The sequence below is a fragment of the Guyanagaster necrorhizus genome (assembly GCF_019112545.1).
Source record: "Guyanagaster necrorhizus MCA 3950 unplaced genomic scaffold BT62scaffold_16, whole genome shotgun sequence".
In the NCBI taxonomy this organism is placed as follows: Eukaryota; Fungi; Basidiomycota; class Agaricomycetes; order Agaricales; family Physalacriaceae; genus Guyanagaster; species Guyanagaster necrorhizus.
Window position 1 is genome coordinate 381,313 of NW_025064895.1, and position 18,691 is coordinate 400,003.

General features: G+C 47.5%; 8 protein-coding genes across 8 annotated transcripts; 2 read left to right on the forward strand and 6 right to left on the reverse strand.

Moving 5' to 3' along the window:
* Nucleotides 1–168: 168 nt before the first annotated feature.
* BT62DRAFT_898689 (MFS general substrate transporter) lies at nucleotides 169–2,086 on the reverse strand (the record flags this gene model as incomplete). Its single annotated transcript, XM_043183342.1, has 12 exons — nucleotides 169–360; nucleotides 408–475; nucleotides 537–714; nucleotides 766–854; nucleotides 904–1,062; nucleotides 1,121–1,219; nucleotides 1,270–1,327; nucleotides 1,431–1,495; nucleotides 1,557–1,588; nucleotides 1,641–1,736; nucleotides 1,797–1,922; nucleotides 1,983–2,086. The coding sequence occupies 12 exons, from the start codon at nucleotides 2,084–2,086 to the stop codon at nucleotides 169–171; spliced, it is 1,266 nt and encodes a 421-aa protein (XP_043038478.1).
* A 1,441-nt stretch (nucleotides 2,087–3,527) lies between these two features.
* BT62DRAFT_202935 (uncharacterized protein) lies at nucleotides 3,528–4,100 on the reverse strand. The gene is made up of 3 exons (XM_043180035.1): nucleotides 4,046–4,100; nucleotides 3,856–3,994; nucleotides 3,528–3,786 (listed from the first exon to the last, which is right to left on the reverse strand). Exons 2-3 carry the CDS (start codon nucleotides 3,922–3,924, stop codon nucleotides 3,616–3,618), a joined length of 240 nt encoding a protein of 79 aa, XP_043038479.1. The 5' UTR covers nucleotides 3,925–3,994; nucleotides 4,046–4,100; the 3' UTR covers nucleotides 3,528–3,615.
* Nucleotides 3,758–4,647, reverse strand: BT62DRAFT_202937 (uncharacterized protein). The gene is made up of 5 exons (XM_043180036.1): nucleotides 4,460–4,647; nucleotides 4,247–4,356; nucleotides 4,046–4,122; nucleotides 3,872–3,994; nucleotides 3,758–3,805 (listed from the first exon to the last, which is right to left on the reverse strand). The coding sequence occupies exons 1-4, from the start codon at nucleotides 4,516–4,518 to the stop codon at nucleotides 3,944–3,946; spliced, it is 297 nt and encodes a 98-aa protein (XP_043038480.1). The 5' UTR covers nucleotides 4,519–4,647; the 3' UTR covers nucleotides 3,758–3,805; nucleotides 3,872–3,943.
* A 144-nt stretch (nucleotides 4,648–4,791) lies between these two features.
* BT62DRAFT_933393 (uncharacterized protein) lies at nucleotides 4,792–5,992 on the forward strand. Its single transcript, XM_043186548.1, has one exon. The coding sequence runs from the start codon at nucleotides 4,851–4,853 to the stop codon at nucleotides 5,685–5,687; it is 837 nt and encodes a 278-aa protein (XP_043038481.1). The 5' UTR covers nucleotides 4,792–4,850; the 3' UTR covers nucleotides 5,688–5,992.
* A 1,924-nt stretch (nucleotides 5,993–7,916) lies between these two features.
* BT62DRAFT_202964 (glycoside hydrolase family 16 protein) lies at nucleotides 7,917–10,786 on the reverse strand. The gene is made up of 16 exons (XM_043180037.1): nucleotides 10,550–10,786; nucleotides 10,436–10,489; nucleotides 10,189–10,382; nucleotides 10,052–10,136; nucleotides 9,815–9,997; nucleotides 9,656–9,764; nucleotides 9,587–9,602; nucleotides 9,393–9,534; nucleotides 9,060–9,341; nucleotides 8,823–9,005; nucleotides 8,759–8,768; nucleotides 8,687–8,706; nucleotides 8,524–8,634; nucleotides 8,362–8,466; nucleotides 8,246–8,310; nucleotides 7,917–8,187 (listed from the first exon to the last, which is right to left on the reverse strand). The coding sequence occupies exons 1-16, from the start codon at nucleotides 10,646–10,648 to the stop codon at nucleotides 8,094–8,096; spliced, it is 1,752 nt and encodes a 583-aa protein (XP_043038482.1). The 5' UTR covers nucleotides 10,649–10,786; the 3' UTR covers nucleotides 7,917–8,093.
* A 1,104-nt stretch (nucleotides 10,787–11,890) lies between these two features.
* BT62DRAFT_970171 (uncharacterized protein) lies at nucleotides 11,891–13,595 on the reverse strand. The gene is made up of 7 exons (XM_043188973.1): nucleotides 13,496–13,595; nucleotides 13,317–13,444; nucleotides 13,089–13,258; nucleotides 12,922–13,041; nucleotides 12,683–12,875; nucleotides 12,490–12,630; nucleotides 11,891–12,442 (listed from the first exon to the last, which is right to left on the reverse strand). The coding sequence occupies exons 1-7, from the start codon at nucleotides 13,574–13,576 to the stop codon at nucleotides 12,217–12,219; spliced, it is 1,059 nt and encodes a 352-aa protein (XP_043038483.1). The 5' UTR covers nucleotides 13,577–13,595; the 3' UTR covers nucleotides 11,891–12,216.
* A 43-nt stretch (nucleotides 13,596–13,638) lies between these two features.
* BT62DRAFT_933399 (hydroxymethylglutaryl-CoA synthase) lies at nucleotides 13,639–15,624 on the reverse strand. Its single transcript, XM_043186549.1, has 5 exons — nucleotides 15,286–15,624; nucleotides 15,107–15,233; nucleotides 14,701–15,057; nucleotides 13,948–14,639; nucleotides 13,639–13,889 (listed from the first exon to the last, which is right to left on the reverse strand). The coding sequence occupies exons 1-5, from the start codon at nucleotides 15,361–15,363 to the stop codon at nucleotides 13,755–13,757; spliced, it is 1,389 nt and encodes a 462-aa protein (XP_043038484.1). The 5' UTR covers nucleotides 15,364–15,624; the 3' UTR covers nucleotides 13,639–13,754.
* A 1,528-nt stretch (nucleotides 15,625–17,152) lies between these two features.
* On the forward strand, nucleotides 17,153–18,638 carry BT62DRAFT_951284 (uncharacterized protein). The gene is made up of 5 exons (XM_043188175.1): nucleotides 17,153–17,433; nucleotides 17,486–17,573; nucleotides 17,628–17,737; nucleotides 17,791–17,991; nucleotides 18,043–18,638. The coding sequence occupies exons 1-5, from the start codon at nucleotides 17,293–17,295 to the stop codon at nucleotides 18,442–18,444; spliced, it is 942 nt and encodes a 313-aa protein (XP_043038485.1). The 5' UTR covers nucleotides 17,153–17,292; the 3' UTR covers nucleotides 18,445–18,638.
* The last annotated feature ends 53 nt before the right edge of the window (nucleotides 18,639–18,691 follow it).

Here is an 18,691-nt window from a genome sequence, read left to right on the forward strand (position 1 = left end):
CTTGAGCAACACTGGGGTGATTGACAAAATCATTGATACAAATAAGAAATCAGAAGTATATAGTGTCATGAAGGACGACAGGAGCTTTCATCGATTTCCCGAGTAACAAACACCATCAATGAAGAGTGACAACAAAACCCATCCCGTTCCCCAAGTACCAAAACATTTTCACGGAAGCACCCTTGGTGACCCTCTTGCTGAACGTTGAAACACCTGCACCGTTACGGCCATAACGGCCGACGCTAATAGCCAGCTGCCGCCGAATAATTGCACAGGAAGGAAATTGATTTTCTTGGTAATAGGGTCGGTGTATCGGTCAAGGATTGCCCCAGAAACCGGTGGACCAATCAGAGTACCCGGCTACAAGAGAAATAAGACAAAATTCATCAGAAAGGCTTTCTGCATACCACAAAGCTGGCAAACATGACTCCGGTAATGCTTGCCAGACCTTCTACGCCATACAGATCGGCGGCGACTGCGAGTCAATTAGAAAGCGCCATGTGCTTTCATCGGTGTAGTTAGAATGAAAGACGTACCGACTGGATATAGGCTAACATAGCCACCGGTGAAGAATCCGTAAAATGAAGTGAAAACCATCAGTCCTGCGAGGCTACGAGTGAAAGGCCATATTGCCAGTTGACCAACGCCCCCCAAAAATTGGCACAAAGATAAAACATGCAAGTGACCAAAATGATCGCCGACTACGCCTAGAAACTAGACAGAGTTAATATCTGTGGCAATCCGACTCGGAGGGCAAATTATTACCACACGACCTAAAGCCGAAAAGCCTGATATGAGAGCAGCAGCATTGGCGCCATCCTGCGCATCGCGCTCCAGTCTGTTGACGACATAGTCTACACATGTAAGAAATTTATATTTCAAGGAGTACTGCTTGACACTCACCAGGTACATAGAATATAGGAACATAAAACCCAGGACCGCTGAACAATCCGATTGAGCAAAGGGTAAGGAATACTTTGTTCATCAGCAATGAACGATTAAATTTTCTAGGTGGAACTACAGAAGACCGAGGGCGGAGGAACACGTCGGCTATACCTAGAGCTAGCAGGAAGGTCAGGATCGAGGGTCATGGCATTCAAATCGAACGTATACAACTGACCAACCAGGGTCATCAGACCAGTAATGCGAAGAGCCCAGCGGAAGCCAACATGATCGATCAGTTGTTGTGTAACGGGACTAAGCACCAAGCCTCCAATGCCTAGAAATGAGTGTCATCAAAGTCTAAGGAAGAATCAAGAAGAGAAATACCATATCCGCTGGCCGCTATCCCGGTCGCCAGTCCTACACAGTCACTTTGAACAAGAGACTTGAATTACACTCTAATTCCAGAACTAACCCCGGTACTTGGTGAACTGCGTATCCCATAATCACATTCAAAAGGTTGTAGCTTGCAAAGGGAAGATACTCACCCACTGAGAGGGAATGCATACAGCTGGAATAAAAGCGAAGCCGCTTCCAATGCCGAACATCAATCCTACGAGATCACAGGATCAAAAATTCAATGCTGTAACTGCATTGTCGATGCAAACACCGACCTTGAGTCAAATACAGATGCCATACCTGCGTCCTGTATGAAAACAAACAACATCGTGTTGCACACGTCAAGAATGTGCACTTACGAGAACGACGCTGTGATCAATGCTAGGCACATAACACACGTCCCAATAAATCCAGTAACTCTGAAGCCGATACGCTGTGCCAGAATGCCAGCTACGCTGTGGAAGACGTGAGTTATACGACCCATCTAACACGTTGCTCGCATATGAATGACTCACAACCCAACCAGAGGCTGTCCAGTCGCCTGTATAGACCCAACCCAAGCGAGATTCGAGTTAGATACAGCACCTACGTCTTGTGACGTGAAGAAGTGATTCTGGTATACGCCCCACGAGGATTCAATCCTTCGTGTAATAGTTGTTTCTTGAGTAATTTAGATAAGATGCGTCGACAGCGACACCCACCCTAAAGCGAAGAAGTGGACCACGAATGAGCAGCCGACACATATCCAACCGTATCTACCATCAGGGGGAGGTGTTTCAGAATGAGAAATAAAGGAAGATCCCATCTCCGATAATCGGGCATCTTCAGTCGGTAAAGCTGAGGGGGTATTCATGAAGCCAACGAGATAGAAAGACACATCGCATAGTTCTCCGTATTTAAAGGAACCTCGAAGGCGATCAGCGTAACCCAAGTTCACGACATTCTCTTGGAAGAACAACCACATCTAACGAGCGCTTAAGATATACGAAATGTAACCAGACCGGAGAAGTGCCCCCTGGCAGTGAACTCGAAATAGCGCTCGAGATAGCATAATTAACGCTCTTCCATCGCCGATTAGCCAGACATAGACCGGCATAATGTAATGGAAGGTTAACACAGACATAGACTAGTACAGACGCGAGAGGAGTCCAAACTCATACTTTAACAACTAGAGAAATTTTAATGGAAGCAGTCGGTGAAGTGAAATAGAGCGATGCATGTACAAGATGAGTTGGTACCTGGCGGCCGGAGAAACGACGAGTCCGAATGCTAGGGGGTAACTGCGACAAATTGTTCACAGCGTCTGTCAGGACAGCTGAAATGTTGGACCTTGTTGAGTATCCTCGTGTAGCAGAACGTTAAAGCGTGTTCGGCAATGCAGTAACAGCGTCCGATTGCTACTATGGTCATACCTGCCGGTCGGTGTACCTCATATTATATCTTTCTCCAGCAGTCGGTGTGTTCTGTCCAACTTGAAGGACTGGTGTCCTCAAACGAACACTGAAGTGAACGCGGTTCAAGTGACATCCCCATAGCTGATCTCGCGTGATAGTGAAAACGCTAACTTTTGACGCCCTGGAGTGGGCACAATCAAGATGTGTCAGACGCCCATCAACTAATCAAGACTCACGACTTATGCAATGCTAGGTGCCGTACCGTGTGATGACGAGATGAGAGAGTTGTCGTTTTCCACGCGTTCTTCAGACATGCATATCGTCCAGCAATTAACGATAAGTTCGAGTTGTCCTTCTCCGGTAAATTCAGCCATCAATTCGGGAATGCACTAGATGCATTTTAGACGGTGACTTACTCTTCTCACCCAAACATTGCTGTAAATATTCAAATTTTGAATCTACATTGAAGTAAGATATGATTGCTGGCACAGCCAAATAGAAGTGTAAAGTGTAATTGACGTACAGTGTTATGGATGTCGTGGATAAAAGCACAAAAATGTCATCCTGATTTGGTAGTCATCCTGATCGTTGTAGGTACCGGTGTCCTAAGGCTCCAGCTTTCCATCCTCCGAGTAATCCTAATATCGGGAAAAGTTTGGATGGGAAATGAGGGATCGCAGCATGCACGACATAATGCGAACAATTCAAGTAGTCAAATTGATTTGATTTGATGTGCGATAATCACGGTCGGAATCACCCCCCCCCCCCTGGACTTCAAGAAGCTTCTCCTGGCTCTTAGAGTAACTGGCAAAAGCCATGGAGTTTAATAAAACTTATGATAATAAAATTGTAACACAATCGAACTTGAAACGCTGAAAATGAAAAACATAAGTAAGTCAAGGCGCTTGGATTGGTTTCATGTCCGGCGCTCAAGTGGGCGCTAAAGACAGCGCTCGGCGGCATTAGTATGAGAAGATTCCATGCGAGGGAATAAGAATGGACAAAGGAGAGGGTTAGACCGGAACAAAGCACGGAATCTGGATGTCAAGCCCAATTGTGAGTACCACAACAGGAAAAGGATCATGCTTGCGGCATTGGTAGATGTTGGGTGCTGAAGAAATTTGCAGATACTTGCAATGTAAGTTTCGGTACGGAATTGAGCACGAGAAAAACGCTTCACGAGGAATACGGCTAACGTATGGGCCATAAGTTTCGGGCCAGTAAATGCCAGAGTCATCGCTTTTCTCATATAATTGTGCGAAGGTTGGTCAAGAACCTATACCAGCTATCAAGCAAAGGTCGTTCTGAAAATAGCGCGTCTGAAGAGCACGTCATGACGGAATGTGAAAGGGACCAAGTCATTAGCTCACCCTGGGATAATGTATCCATTCCTTGAGTAGAATATAGTGATAAGCCTCCAGCGAACGAACTTGGGTTTCCCGAAAAACTAGCACCGATGAGAAAAATGTGAGAAGATCCGACTCGGAATTGATCCTGACAGTCCCAACCATATTTTTGGAAGCAAAAAAATTAAATGTGAAAGTCATACATACCAGAGACATTCTACATGCCGATCTCATACGAACAGAGTAGTACAGACCAACGGTTATCAGTATCCAACTCGGACGAAGTCACCCCTGGCTGATGGATGTGTGGAAGAGCGGAGGCCTGAATATTGAATCTGGAAGAGGTCTTCCGGGACGTTGATAGTTAGACGGTCCGATCAGATGGTTGCAAGGAAGTGTTGGTACCAGTGCTTCGTATTTTTTGGTGATGATATGTACACATGGATACGATGAGCCATCGAGAGTACTAGGTAAATGTAATAACCTCCGAGTCGCATGCAGTGGAGATAGAGCGGAACCTTGAAGTTGGAGTGACACCCAAAGAAAATCCTGAAAATAGTTAGAAGAAGTAGAGAAAGCTGAAAACAGGTCGGAGAAGAACAGAATGAAGGTGAGCACGAAGGCAGTGCGTAGGGGGCTATGCTGTTCAAACTCCGCTCTACTCCGCACGACGCGTCCGTCGACCAACAAGGATCAACCGCCCCCTTTTGGTATTGTACTTCGTACCCATACCCTCACCTTCAAATACCCCTAAAAGCCGTCGATTTTCTGACTGCTTCACTTTAGCACTACTTGACCGTTTTGCTACACATTTTCCCAAAAATTCGCTATGGGCCGGGCTCTTTTTTCCTCTATCTATCACTCTGCACCAGCGGTAGCGACGCCCATACCGTTCGCAGATACTCCTTACGAAAAGACGTATGAGAACTGGAGCATCTTCAATCAATTCGATCCAGACTCGGATGATTTCTTCGAAGATGCGCAGTACGAGGCGTTCATTACCGACGAGCAGGAGCAGGAGCAGGTCAGTGAGCGGTCAGACGTCGGCAGTACTCCTGCCTTGTCGCGGGAGAGCAACATGGAGGATAGGGGCAGTCCCATGGCTGTAGGCTCAGACGATCCAGCCGCAATGCTGGCCGATGCAATTGAGAGTGGGGAATGGGACCAGAGCCTGTCCGAGGCCACCATTGAAGGCGACGCAGACGTCGAGAATGACCCTCAGTGGCGGCGTGTAGGCGACTTCGCCATCTGGACCAGGCCAGTCCTCGCCAGTACACGTTTCGTCTCAGACACTCCAGCACCCAGCCTGCCACCCTTCCTGCCACCGTCGTCGCTCCGAAACTCGACGACGGCGAGCGATCTCGATGATGATGAGCCTGCCACTCCGCCGAGACGCAGCGTCACTATCGCGCCCATCACCATTCCCCGTGAACCGTCATCGCCCAGCCCCGTCACCCCAGATGGCCCCCTGACACCGCCCGATGCTCCCTTTTCTCTATCCTCGTTGGCACCTTCCCCGGCTCCAACTGTGACGCCTCGCGTTTATCGCTGGACTGCATTACCTTCCCAGCGCGACAGCTCGGGTCCTCTCACAAATCCCAGTGCTCGCATGTCGCACGCGCGGATTGTACCTGCTCATATTCGTCTTCCCACCTTTGCGGTGTGATCATTAAAAGTATCCCTTGTCATAGATCGGGTCGGTCTGTTTATACAGTATACTATCAGCTATCTATCTTCTCATATCTGAACGCATCGTCCCTTCCTTTGTTGTACTTGGGGTGGAATTGTGTTTGGATTTCATGTTGCCATTTTTCCCTTGTCTAGATTTGCGTTCTCCTGTTTGTGTTCCGTATGCTCCCGTCATCGACACACGCTCCTTCCATCTTGTATGTAACACGGCAGTCTCTTTCGTACTTACATTACTATCTATGTATCAAATGGAAACTTGAATGCATGGTCCGCCCATTCTCCAATAACGGTGAGCTCCTGGTCTCTAAGGTTTTTCTGTCCTTCGCTCTTCAAGACAAGGCTGCACGGTAATAAGAGTCATAGTTTAAAAGTCTCAGTTAGGATGTCTAGTATTATACTGGTATCCACATCAAAGAATATAAGGCACCGTCTGCCAATCCCCTTTCCTTGTTTCATATCTCGTAACAATCATCGACCTGAATAAAAGGCGTCTGAAAGATGTGCAACTCGTGCACATGCTCGATGCTCTTCATCAAGCAAAAACGGGTCTGGAAGCAGAAAATTCTCCGGGTCGTTGGTCATGAACTGGCCAGAAACTGTTTAAAACATTCTCTCCTCTAAATCGCTCGAGGAAAGCGTGAACGCTGGCTGAATGTTTCAACTTTGAATGTTGTTGTTTGCGGTCCCCACCATCTCAAAATATAATCACATACCATAGGCCTAGGGACGGTGGAGATGAGACATGGCTGAAGCAATTGGCTCAACATCCGAACCTGTGAGTGTTTTTTTCCGAACTCGAAAGTAGTTGCGTTCACAATACTTACATCTTTTCAGCCAAGCCGAACGACGGGAGGACCCCCAATCACATGTCCGAGTCATCGCCTGATTCATCTGAGGACTTCCCTCCCAGCGCCATGGAAGAAACTCACTGGCCTCGAAACGTGAGCGGCATTAATGCGTATTTTCTCGCTGGCATCATTTTCAATGCATGTGCGATCTCCTCAACATCCTCTGCTCTGTTAAAGAAGCCCGCATCATACCCATCGAACGGAAGGCCAACATCACTGACAGCGCAGAGGCAGCCAAGGTATACATCTAACTTTCCTAGCTATTTCGTGCAACTGAAGATGAATTTATAGCTTGAATACCCAACGAGAGCAGCTGCGATTCCGTCCCAGTTTGGAAAGATATTTTTGACGAGCTCAGTGTCGATGGCTTGAATGGTCTGAGTAACATGATGACCCTGAATAGCTCGATCCATCGATCTCTTGATGCAACTTCATACGTGTCTCACGGCCGTGGAGGTATTGGTCGTACTTGTGGGGCTCTTTCAAGTCATTAATTCCTCACTTTTAGTGAAACCTTTGACGACGAATCTCAATTCTTAGGAAAGTTTTGGAATAAGAAGTGTCTCCTAGACAATTTTTGCAAGTCGATTCCAGTGAACAGAGGTGGCATCATTAGCGTTTCTATCCCTACCACCTCTTGCGCCATCGACATCGATGGCCATCCTCATTTCAATAAACTGCCTGTGTCTGGTATCTCCGTGAGGCCAGAAAATGTGCCATCTATATCAACGCGTGGCTTTGAAGAGGTTTTGAAGAGGCCTTTGAAGATGTAGAAGAGGAGGCGGAGTACGCAATGGGCGGTCAGACACTGGATACGGGAGATCAACGAATAGGCTTCTTACATGTGCCTGCAAATGCCATGACCACCTATGAAAAAGGGTTTTCAGAAGGATTCCGATCCCCACCACCTACCTTTACAAGAATCTGAGTGACATCTTCCCCGATAATCCTGGCCTGTACATGCGACGGCTCTAGTATGCCATCGTACCGACAGTTAACCGTTGGCATGAGTGTATGGCGTTCATACTGAGCCCTTGAAGAAAGCTGTCGATTGGATGAACACAGTGAAATTTTCCAAGTTTTGTTGCGCTGTTGTTCTGGGAATCGAGGATCACAGGGTGACATTTTATTTTCCGCGTCAAGTCCTTCAACGTGTCGACGTACCAATGGTGCCATTTTCATAGATCAGACGTAAAAGGCAGGTACCACTTTCTCGACAAATTTATAAATGTAAATTGCCAGTAATTCTACCCCGATAGGTCGTTCTACTCACGGCCTAAAATATACAGACCCTTTGTTTTCTTAGCTGCATGTTTGTCCTGATTTGTGAAAATAGGCTCTCGGATTATGTATTCTGTTAATGAGGACTATTTGGGGAGCTCGAAGAAAACGTCGCGTAAGTGCTGCAACATCTGTCGGCGTGTACGGTGTTTACGTTACCGTAGCATGAAGCACTCTATAGCAGTGGTTGTTATGCTAAAATGGTCGATCCTTCATACAACATATAATTCACACAAGTAACGAGTCAAGAAATGTTAGCAACCATCCACAAGAGAATTCTTAGGGATTGTCTGGCCATAATCATCAACCCATGTTGTCAAGTTAGGGTTATTATACGCCTCAGCATACCTGGTACGACGTTTAGAAAGGGGAGCCAAAGCAGGACAAAATGAAAAATCAGACGTACGTTTCTATGTATGCGGCGGTAGGGAAATCACTTGGGTCACAACCAACATTAATGTTATTGGGGTCCTTGGAAGCAGGGTTCAACAGCGGACGTTTACAAATGCAGAATACACCAACCTGGTATACGCGAATCCAGTCTATTGACATGATCGCGGGAAACGTTAGATGGTCCAAATCCACATCTCCAAAGTTGGTTGACATTCCAAGATTGGCCATGATGTACTGTCAAGAAGCCTATTTAGCTAAACGTGATCATTTGGAGTATGCTTTGAAACGAACCAGCGGCTCTCGGGGTACAGGCCTTGCGGAGATTTCGGTATTAGTATCAGCTCCGACTCCAGCAGCGTTGATAGTCCAAGCGACCTTGCCATTATTTATCCATGTGATGTACTATGAAAGTGTCAACGCAGAGAAACTTTGGTCGAGGGAGTAATCGGCTTACGGCATTATCTGAGCTGTAACCTGGACGTCTTCTATGAGCATGAGGAACGTGGCGTCATTCTCCACAGCTTACCAGGTTTATACTAATCATAGAATGTCAGCTGAGGACGAGAAGTGGCTGTATGATTTAAGCTCACCTCGAAACCATAGGTCGTGAAGCAACCGTCAGACAATTGGTAACAGCTTGAATTTGACATCGATACAACCGATGTCGCCTGCTGTGTCGAGCCGCCAATATACGAGTTCAACGTTGATATGCTGCTATTTGCAATGATGAGATTATCGGTACTGTTATCCCAGACATATCCCTCATTAAATGGCTGTAACAATTATTTAGCGAAGAGGAGTACACCCGTAGACGCTAATTGACATACCGCCCATTGCCCAGATTGCGATACTTGTCCGATATCATCGCTAACCTGTGCTTCAAACACGTCAATTTCGGGGGAGGCACGCCCGACATAGGTCCCATCGGAGTGTTTGGGACCTGGATGGCTCTCGCCACTACATGTGCATCGTGAGAGTCGCTGGCCAGGCAAGTATGAAAGTTCGTAGTTGACGCTGGAGTAGCCACTGGTTGTGGCGACTTTCGGCAGGCTGTTAATGGTTTGATTTGGGGCCGTGCCAACGTCGCAAGCATCATATGTGTATGGCCACTGGAATGCATATTAAGAGGAGGATCGCTAGACTGGTGCAGGACAACCTACCATTCCATCGAGGGTTGCACCATAGCCAGCACGTCCCAAATTACCCATGGACCACACAGCAGGCCACAGTCCTACAACGTTACTTATTCCTGGCAGTCGAACGGAAGCAGACAGGTATCCGCCTGTGAAGCAGAATTTATTCCTAAGCTACTAATGAGAAGAAAGGCGGAGTCAAAAGAAATAAAGGGCGTTACCATGTCGCCACCATCCCTGTAGACAGATAGTCAATATTCTATGACGGTCTATGAGTCGCAAAACCTGACCTCCTTGATAGTCGAGATCATGGGTCAACTTTTCCGACAATGTGATGTGCAGAGATCCATTCGCCGTAGTTATGGCCGCTGGATCATACCATTCCATGTTATTCGTACCCTGCAAGAATTCAATGACCGTCTCAAGAGCCCTTGGAAGGATAATCTCACCCAGTAATGGAGGTCCACAGCTTCCCAATAGGGATCATCACCTGGATAAAAAGTCCGCCCATCCGTTTCGAACTCGTCGGAGAATACGAGCTGCCACTCCGAACTGTCTCTCCAAGATGTGAAGGTATATGCGTCTTCTGGGGTATCTAAATCTATGAGGCCAAAGTTTCCAATTTCGGGGACCTAAATGATTGAAACGTGGATATGCCAACAACGAGAAGATTGGGACCGACTCGCCTGCCCCGATGCATTGACTCCCAAGTTTGAAGAAGAAGACGACGAAGATTGCTCTTGTACGTATGTTAGAATAGGATATGCGACACTGTTCCAATTTCAATCAAAAGTATGCCACAGCAAGAGAGAGAGGTACTGACAATAAGGCTAACAGGCCAGCGCAAAGGATCACAAGGCATCCGACGTTAGCCACGCCTCTCTTTGAGAAAGATAGAACATCGTCGTCTACGATCTTGCCACTGCGCACGGTAGGATTGTGAAGAGCATCGTCAGGTTCATGATAGTTCGGAGACAAGTCTGCACCCCATGTGGTAGGGTCGGCGGAAAGGGAAAACTATCAAATACTGTAGATAAGTCTTGCAGAATGCTACACCAGAAGGAACTCACTTTTTCGGATAGAGACAGCATTGTTGAGTTGGTCAAGGTATATGGCGTCTCCCCCTACGGAAAGACCGTGTGTAAGAGAGAAGAGCGCAACAGGAGCAACGATTGATACTGTACGAAGTCTGAAACTCTGCGGTCATTGAGAAACGAGCTTCGAGGGAGAAGGCTCGCCGACGAAGCCTGAGATTCAATAGTACGTGCCCTTCGTGTAGACATGACTTAATGTTTAAACGAGTGGATAGTTGATGGTAAAGAGCGCATGACGGAACAAACTCCCATCGTGCACACTTATGTTGCCGAATTGCAGCCAGAACGATGATCTTCCCTGTCTGTAATTTTAAATTCTGCTGCGCATCCCTATTGAGATAAAAAAATTCAATGGATCAGTGGCCGACGTTAGCACTCCGAGTTCCTAGGGGTCAGCGCTTCAGTACTCCAGCTGCCAGGCTTAAGCAATGTACTCATACATGGTCCGATTATACAGGTGCTGATAAATCTGGGCTGGAGGTCCCATATTTCCTCCACCGTATCGGTCGGAAGGCAACTTCCTAGTTTCCTTGGAAATTCTTGGAAAGCTGTCGAATCTCGATCACGTAACTGAAAAATATGAGATCAGTAATAATTGAGGCGCACGCGGTTGTTGCAAGGTGATATTGACGCGTCCCATTGGGATCCCCTCGGTGTCTCTGTCTTGGGCAAACATTCGTACGTGGTAAACATGATGATAGAATACCATTCGTCGAGAAGATAAATAGTGGCGGGTTGTAGGACCGCCGGATATTTGCCGGAGAAATACTTGGAGCAGCAACATGGAGCAACAACATGGACCTAGAAACGCATCAATGATAGGTACAAACGAGCCCAGTGCCAGAGAGTGCCAGCAAGGAAGGAAATCAGTCAGTGGGCTGCAGCTGCGGATTACTCTTTGCCAAGACTTTACTCACGAAGTCCACGCGAGACGATATCGGACTTGGAAATTTTTCTTTTCTCCTGTACCGCATTCGTCCCGTCCTCTGCTCAATATTCACACGATGGACGGCAGCGTCAACATGGTGAAAAGACCGAGACAAGGCGGAGGCCAACAATCACCGTTAGGGATGTCGAAAAACAGAGGACGCCGCTAACTGCAAGCTGGTGAACCGACGTCAAGTTTGCCAGGTTTACCTAGATTTTTTACTTGTCAAAGTTGTCTCCGTCGACGGCGAACAGCATTTCGCCACCGCTGACCCTTGCGTCGTTACTAGGTTTTTTTCCCCAAAGGCAACGAAGAGAACTCGTAATGCTGTTAGCCGAATCTATTTTTGACTCTCTGGCCAGTACCCATACTCTTCTGCCTTGATCCTCAGCTGATACACTTTTTACTCCAACAACGAAGGGTCTAACGATATCTAATCTGGTCGTATCAGTTAACAGGGCAGAAAGGACTTATTCTGGGAGCATCGACCTTATTCTTGGACGCCATGACCACGATTTTACCCTCTACGGTGACCACAGTGACATAAATCAGGAACAGACGCGTGGTCCATCTGACTCTATACGAATACACTATTTTATCTCGAAATTTGACTTTTACCATCCTCCAGTGAGAGCTGATCATCCGTAATACCATGGCAGTACTTCCCATACAAGTCGTCTCGATCTATCCGATGCAGATACTAAATAGTGGGTAGCTCCATCCAGTGCTTTGGTGACTGAAAGAATCTCGCGAACGCATCCGTCGCATGCGTAAGATCCGACTTGGGATGCTCGAATAAGTAGGCAGTAGTGTAATAAGCCAGCACTGATCAGTTCGTTGTTTCAGCGACGACCCATGCCAACGATTCCGCCTTTCGGTCCGGAACAAAGATCAATGACCATGTATCTCCCGACCGCTTTGTCGGATCCACAATCGGAGCGACAAATTCAGCCCCAGAGTCCGAAGGGGTGAATGCAGACTGGGGAAGGTGTGGTACCGGCGTATACGACCAACTGTGTGAGGTTATAGATACGAATTGGGGCAAAGAGATTTTCCTGGCAAGAAGGTTTAATTATCATCCATTCATTAAGAAGACACGAACATGATGCAGTCGATAATAGACTGGACAAAATCGGGACCGAGGAAGCCCCGCCAGCGAAGGTGCGTGATATTGCCGATGTTGGACGGGCTAGGTGGTTCGTAGAGTGCTACGTGGGGGTCAACACGGTCGTTGACTTGTAGTCTTCGAAGGAGGACGTGTTAGACAATATTTACAGCCTCTGCTCGAAACAAACCTCTGGGCACCTAGGCCAACCATACCCACCCACTCAAACAGACTGTGAAGACTGTCATTCCAGTCGTCGATCTCGTCCTGACTCCCATCCGGTCGAGGGCGTAGGTCGACAACAGGTATATGCACATCGTTCATGCTCATCTTCTGGCATTTTACTGGACACACGGTGCCCAGGTGCGTCAGCTTAGCTGGGTCTACCAACAATAAGCCAGAATGAGGGAGAGAAAACAAAGTGCTCACCTTTCGACGTACAAAGGATGCTCCACGGGCCCCTTCTACTATCCCAGGCCTTCAATGATTCATTTCTACGCTTCGTATTACCCTTGGATTCCGTGTTGGCCTGGAGAGGAATATGTATGACTGGATAGACTTAATCTTTACACGTTCGAGGCCGGCGGTTCACATACCATGCCGGTCCTGGTGGGGATGCTTCCTCCCGTATCCCAATACCACCTTTTTTCCAACAATCCCGAGAGTTTCGTACGTGTCTTTTGCTACGCAGAGCGTGAGGATTCCGCGAGGATCGATGCACCATACGTCGTCGTCGTCGAAGTCGGCGCTTAAGATTGTGAGGTTACTGGTAGATGTTGATCCATGAACAATTATAGACGAGAATATATAGTATTTACGCGCACCTTTCCAGTCCCAGATCCTTTCCAGATGCAATAATGTCGGAGATTGTCATTTTTCCTCTCGCGTACTGAGTTTCAAGACAGAGAAGCGCGTTTTCGAGTCCATCGTGGGCCGGGAAAATCGCGTCCAGCTGCCAAGGTCCTTAGTGTTAGAAGATTTAGAACGGAAAGTATGGTGGTACCTGCTGTATGAATGAATATGACGAGACCAGTCGCTGGATTTTCTTTCCCTCCTCATTGCCGGTAGAATAGCGCACAAACATCGTGGTTCACGGAAAAGTATCAAATCCTTGAACAAATAAAGCAATTTGGTATTTTCCGCCTTCCGCATTAAGATATCTTACAATTGCGACTACGATATCGACGTCTAATGAGATCCCTAAATATTCTATAACAACTTCCCACTCTGCCTGATAGACGAATGAAACTACGCCCAAGAGCTTAAGCCAATGGCGCGCGGAGGTACTTCCTCCTGTACTTGGAGTCCACGCTATCAAGGTAGTAAGCACCTGGCCAGATGTTGTCCACCAAGCCCTCGGGCGTGTAGGAAACACCATTGTGGTTCTTCTCACGGAGCTAATAGGATTCAACAATCAGAATCGAAGCACACTGGCAAATGGAAATCAGATCGTACGTTTAGCGCATCCACAAATTCCTGTGGTGGCACGACCTTCATCGATGCCAAGCGGTTGAGAAGATCCATCTTTTCCCGAATTTCACTGGTGTCGCCCTTAATGCGCAATGTCCAGAAACTTGCTGCGCAACCGGAGCCAAAGGCAAACAAGCTGACCCGCTTGCCAAGGAGTATAACAGGCTCCACGGTGGAGAGGAGAGAAGCAAGACAGCCGTACAGGGAACCAGTGTACATGTTACCCAACCGTTTTGAGCACGCCATTCCAGGGTCGACCTTCTCCTTAAATTCCTGTTTAGCAGCAGCAATGAAAGTCTTCTCGAGGTTCTTATCGGTGAGCGAGGCGGCATGGGAGGCGGCAAGGAAGCCTTCAGGATTGGGAATGTTAGCGTATTTGGGGTGGGAGGCTTTCGAAAGGAAGTCATTGAAGATCATGCGAGCGTGACCCTTTACGGCCTGCTTGCCATACGGGCTGTGGAACAGGTGGTAATCGACATCATCACTGGAGAAAGAGTATTTGACGTCAGAAGAGGGTTTCGAAACCCTGTTCGTCTTTTCTCTGAAAGCGGAATAGGCGGCGTCGAGGGCAGCAATGTAGGTGACAACGGAGACGGGGCCATCAACCTCGGGGTATTCGGAGGACAGGTTAGGTTTATAGAAATCGTACGTGTTTGCCATGTAGCTTCCATGGATAGCTGTACGTCAAGAAGCACCAGGTTAGAGTTACCGTCACGAGGCCTAACCACATGCACTCACGTTCAAAGACGACGGGAGCATTGGGTCCAATCAGAAGAGCAACGGCGCCCGCACCACCGGCAGGACGGGCAGCGCCTTCAGCGTAAATAGCGATATCACCAGCTACGACAATGGCATTACGACCGTCCCAAGAACTGGATTCTATCCAGTTGACGGCATTGTAAAGGGCAGCGGTGGAGCCGTAGCAAGCGTTCTTGGAGTCGATACCCTCAATGTCAAAGTTGCCCGACTCAGCGAAGAGATCCATGAGGTGAGTCTTGACAGACTTGGACTTGTCGATGATCGTTTCGGTACCGACATCAATACGTCCGATGGACTTGGGGTCAATGTTGAACTTTTCGAGGAGGCCAGAGACAGCTGTTGCACATCGTAAGAGAAGCCAAGACGGGAAGGGCCAAGTACGTACCGTTGAGGGCAAACGAGTTGATATCCTCACGATCATCTGGCCACGACATGTATTCCTGGCCTAGCCCGATAGTATATTTTCCCTTCGAGACCCCGTCGAATTCCTCAAGGTCAGCTTCAGAAATGCACTGAAAGCGCGCGTTAGCATGCGCAGCAAGGACGGAAACGTGCAGCACGTACGCGCCGAGGAAAATAGGTCTCCATTGCGAGGACGCCAACATCTTTGGGGCGGCTGAGGGTAGCATCGAAGGCAGACATGGTGGCGGTAGGTAGAGAGATGGAGGGATGAGAAGGGAAAGATGGAATGGAGAAAGGCGAGAACAGATGCGGGGCTTATATACGAAAATGCGAAAAATGGATGGTACGATTTTTGGGAGGAATTACAGACAAAATGGTACGGTCACTTGGTCCGAATTCTGGGCAAAAATATTTCCATCTGCTGGAGAGAGAACGAAAGACGGCTTGCTGGTCGCCATCTGTGACAAAGCTCGTCCGTTTTGATAGTAATGTTAGTCGTTTGGCCAAGTTAGCTCCTCTTCGCTCTTTCTCCGGACACAGGGTCACACCCAAATTAGGCAAGTAGACTGCCATTTTTGCTCCACGTGGTTTGCATCGGCATTCATTCATTTATACGGGCCGTGTCTCATTCTTGAAGACGCTCACTGCGAGACACCATATTGTTCGTTTCATTGTTCTCTGGGCCCCCATCCAAAAACACTTCTGCCCATCCTTTGGCGTTATTTCTCCTTGTCTAAGGTCGAATTCCAAATACAAGATCTCTTGCACCCTTTGTCGTCTTGTGTTTCTCTTGCGCGTTACTCTGGTCTCGTGTAGGTGGCTTTTACCTCCATATAGTGCTGTTTTTTTTGGTAGTATACTACACTACATTGATCCGGACCCGCCCTTTTCATTCTCCTTAATATACGCTTTCTGCATGCCTGAGGCATACGCCGAATAAAACTCTGCCAGCTTTTGGCTATATGTTACGTACCACACTGCATCTTCAGTTCCGTGCTGGAAGCATCATGTAACCACTATCTGATCGCTATCTTTTCATTCCCGTTTCACTAGCGCCGCGTAGGACATCAGTCTCAGGGTGAGGTATTTTTCCTACTTACAGGATTCTAAATATCCTCCCCCCCTTCCTGTAGCGGGGGAACCCGGGCTTCAATATATTTTCCGTTTGTTATTCTGGGCCGGGCCTCATAACCTTGCGAAAGCCAGTGGATATCACTGAATAATTATATATATTGTCAACTTTCAACATTATCGAACCACCAAATAACATTGAGCAACGCTTCCTTTATGGCATGGCTTCGGAGATGCGTGAGATACCAGCTTCAAGAGCAGGATATCTATGTCCTCCCTTGAACCGCTGCTCAGACTTTACCGTTATACTTCAGCAACAAGATATCACTTGTCCTTGTCGCTGGAGGCAGATTTCGTAGAGTTATGCAGATAGACGAGGACAGGGGGTAGCTTATGTATCCTTCACTCTTCATTAAGAATTCGTCGAAAAAACATGATCTGCACTTGAGAAAATATTGTAGAGCAACCATATATCACCTCAGATACGGTCTATTGAACTGCCCTTCACAGATTCCTGTAAGCCTTTGCATTTAAATCATTCGTCTCCATCATTATTCGATTTCAAACGCGTGATTTGTTCCTAGCCTTTCTTTCGAAGTATTGTCGTATCCGGTGTTTGTACAGCAATTGTTATCTCGGACCCGCCCTCCCAGGAATACTTACATGTCCGCACTTTTTGTCCTTATTCTTTAGCTTTGAATTCAACTCAGCGCAGATACATACACTCTTTAGTATTCCTAAAGCAGAATGCGCTGTTGCTTCACATCTAAGAGTGATACGTAATTCGGCATGGTAGGTATAGAAGACAATTGTCAGGAATTTTCCAACAATTGGATCTTTGTGATATTACCAAGTACAATGCTCTTCAAGCGTGCCTGCACGGTTTCAATTGTTCGAGTCGTGTTTTCGGATAGTCGGACCGGACCTACAGAGCAGCCGTGAGAAACATATGTTGCCACGCACACGAACGGACCCAAACAGGGTCTGACTCTGGTTTTCAATAAAAGGCTTGATAGTGGCGCGTCCTTTTCACTCTCTTACCATCGCCCAACAACTATCCCTCACACCTTTTACCGTCTTTGCTAAATCTCTTGCACAATGTCAGGCGCAGCCGGGCCAAGCGTGAACAACACTGTACCGAGCTCCCATCTGTCTCTGGTTCCGCCACCACAATCGCTAGCTCAGGACTGCCCCATTCTTATCTGGATGTTGTCGCTTAATCGAGAGTATACTGCCGAGGTGGGTGTTTTGTCTTGTCGGCCTACGATCGTTGATGCGATTGTTTGAACAGGAGTATGAAGCTTGCTATACTTTCTTGAAGGATTATACAGACCACGTCGAGTTGGGACACTACAATCCGGAAGATGCGGACTCATTCAGTAAGTCTTCTACCCTCCAAGATGAGCTTTATCCCAAGCTTTCTTTTCATCCAGGGCACCTCGTTACTCAGCTCTTACCTGTCCTCATGATGAGACATAGGCGAATACCGCGGTCTAAGTGGCGGGACCAGGTCACAGCGAATGGGAAACATTGGATAGAACAGGTCCGTTTAGGGTCTTAATCTAATCCTCGACACACTTTGACAAGATCGTTCAGCTCCCAGACGACATGCCCCCGGAGAAATTCTTATACTCTATGATCGGATATCACATTGAATGCGGGCCCTCACTGTGTGGAATCGCAATGACACAGGGACCTCAGAAACGAGTTGTTAACATCGGCCTTGGCATCAAGCAGCTAACTGTTGAACCCAGAGGCATATCTGTCGCCGTGTACTTGGAGTCTTTGTCACACAAGGTCAGCCTTCAAATTTCTACTTTACTTGTACTTGTCCTCATTCTCCCGTAGCTGACGCCCAATGAAATGGCCTTGATTCCGCTTGATGAAGGGGATGAGACCGCCTTGCGGCGCCTAACCATTATCTTGGCCCTTAAGGAAGCGTACATACATGCTATCGGACAGCCCATTGGTTTTGATTATTCTCGGCTCGAGTTCAACGTTCCGGCGGGCAAAGCTTGGGGTGACGGACATCCACTGCAGGGATGGGAGTTCCGTATATGGAGCGCTGCTCTTGGTGTGGCGCGTGGTGATCGCCTGGTAGAGGAACAATACCAATGTGTCTGCGCATTCTTCCGCGGCACGAAAGAGTCAACATTTTTGTGGAAAGACGAGAGAAAGGCATTGGATACGTGGGTGCAGTTTATTAACATTGACCAGATGATCAAGGTCATTCCGAAATTGATGGCCTGAGACGATGAACCATAAACGAACTGTAAGGAATTTGTAACTGGCATGTATCTATTATATTGTGCGGAATACCCTCGACTGCTGAATTTTCTATATGACGAAAGTAGTCGTGTATAACATCACTTACATACCTACGTAATCGTGCTAGTAATAAGTTTATCTATGATCTGTTAAATAAATGACAATTCCAGACCGACCTACAAGAGGCCGACTCGCTCAGTCGCCGGTGAAACGATATCAGTCTTTCTCG

Bases quoted from the DNA above. Each gene is read 5' to 3' on its own strand.
- BT62DRAFT_202935 (XM_043180035.1), bottom strand. From the start codon at position 3,924: ATGAGAAAAGCGATGACTCTGGCATTTACTGGCCCGAAACTTATGGCC. The intron at 3,787-3,855 runs GTGAAGCGTTTT...AAATTTCTTCAG, and splicing joins ATACGTTAGCCGTATTCCTC to CACCCAACATCTACCAATGC.
- BT62DRAFT_202937 (XM_043180036.1), bottom strand. From the start codon at position 4,518: ATGCGACTCGGAGGTTATTACATTTACCTAGTACTCTCGATGGCTCAT. The intron at 4,357-4,459 runs GTACATATCATC...GACCTCTTCCAG, and splicing joins ATGGCTCATCGTATCCATGT to ATTCAATATTCAGGCCTCCG. The intron at 3,995-4,045 runs GTGAGCTAATGA...CGTGCTCTTCAG, and splicing joins AATGGATACATTATCCCAGG to ACGCGCTATTTTCAGAACGA.
- BT62DRAFT_970171 (XM_043188973.1), bottom strand. From the start codon at position 13,576: ATGTTTGTGCGCTATTCTACCGGCAATGAGGAGGGAAAGAAAATCCAG. The intron at 13,042-13,088 runs GTATGTGAACCG...AAGTCTATCCAG, and splicing joins TCCCCACCAGGACCGGCATG to TCATACATATTCCTCTCCAG. The intron at 12,631-12,682 runs GTTTGTTTCGAG...CCTCCTTCGAAG, and splicing joins GTTGGCCTAGGTGCCCAGAG to ACTACAAGTCAACGACCGTG.
- BT62DRAFT_933393 (XM_043186548.1), top strand. From the start codon at position 4,851: ATGGGCCGGGCTCTTTTTTCCTCTATCTATCACTCTGCACCAGCGGTA.
- BT62DRAFT_202964 (XM_043180037.1), bottom strand. From the start codon at position 10,648: ATGTCTACACGAAGGGCACGTACTATTGAATCTCAGGCTTCGTCGGCG. The intron at 9,998-10,051 runs GCGAGTCGGTCC...TCAATCATTTAG, and splicing joins GAGTCAATGCATCGGGGCAG to GTCCCCGAAATTGGAAACTT. The intron at 9,342-9,392 runs GTAGGTTGTCCT...TATGCATTCCAG, and splicing joins GTGCAACCCTCGATGGAATG to TGGCCATACACATATGATGC.
- BT62DRAFT_933399 (XM_043186549.1), bottom strand. From the start codon at position 15,363: ATGTCTGCCTTCGATGCTACCCTCAGCCGCCCCAAAGATGTTGGCGTC. The intron at 15,234-15,285 runs GTACGTGCTGCA...GCGCGCTTTCAG, and splicing joins AGACCTATTTTCCTCGGCGC to TGCATTTCTGAAGCTGACCT. The intron at 15,058-15,106 runs GTACGTACTTGG...GATGTGCAACAG, and splicing joins CAACTCGTTTGCCCTCAACG to CTGTCTCTGGCCTCCTCGAA.
- BT62DRAFT_951284 (XM_043188175.1), top strand. From the start codon at position 17,293: ATGTCAGGCGCAGCCGGGCCAAGCGTGAACAACACTGTACCGAGCTCC. The intron at 17,434-17,485 runs GTGGGTGTTTTG...TTGTTTGAACAG, and splicing joins ATCGAGAGTATACTGCCGAG to GAGTATGAAGCTTGCTATAC. The intron at 17,738-17,790 runs GTCCGTTTAGGG...AAGATCGTTCAG, and splicing joins GGAAACATTGGATAGAACAG to CTCCCAGACGACATGCCCCC.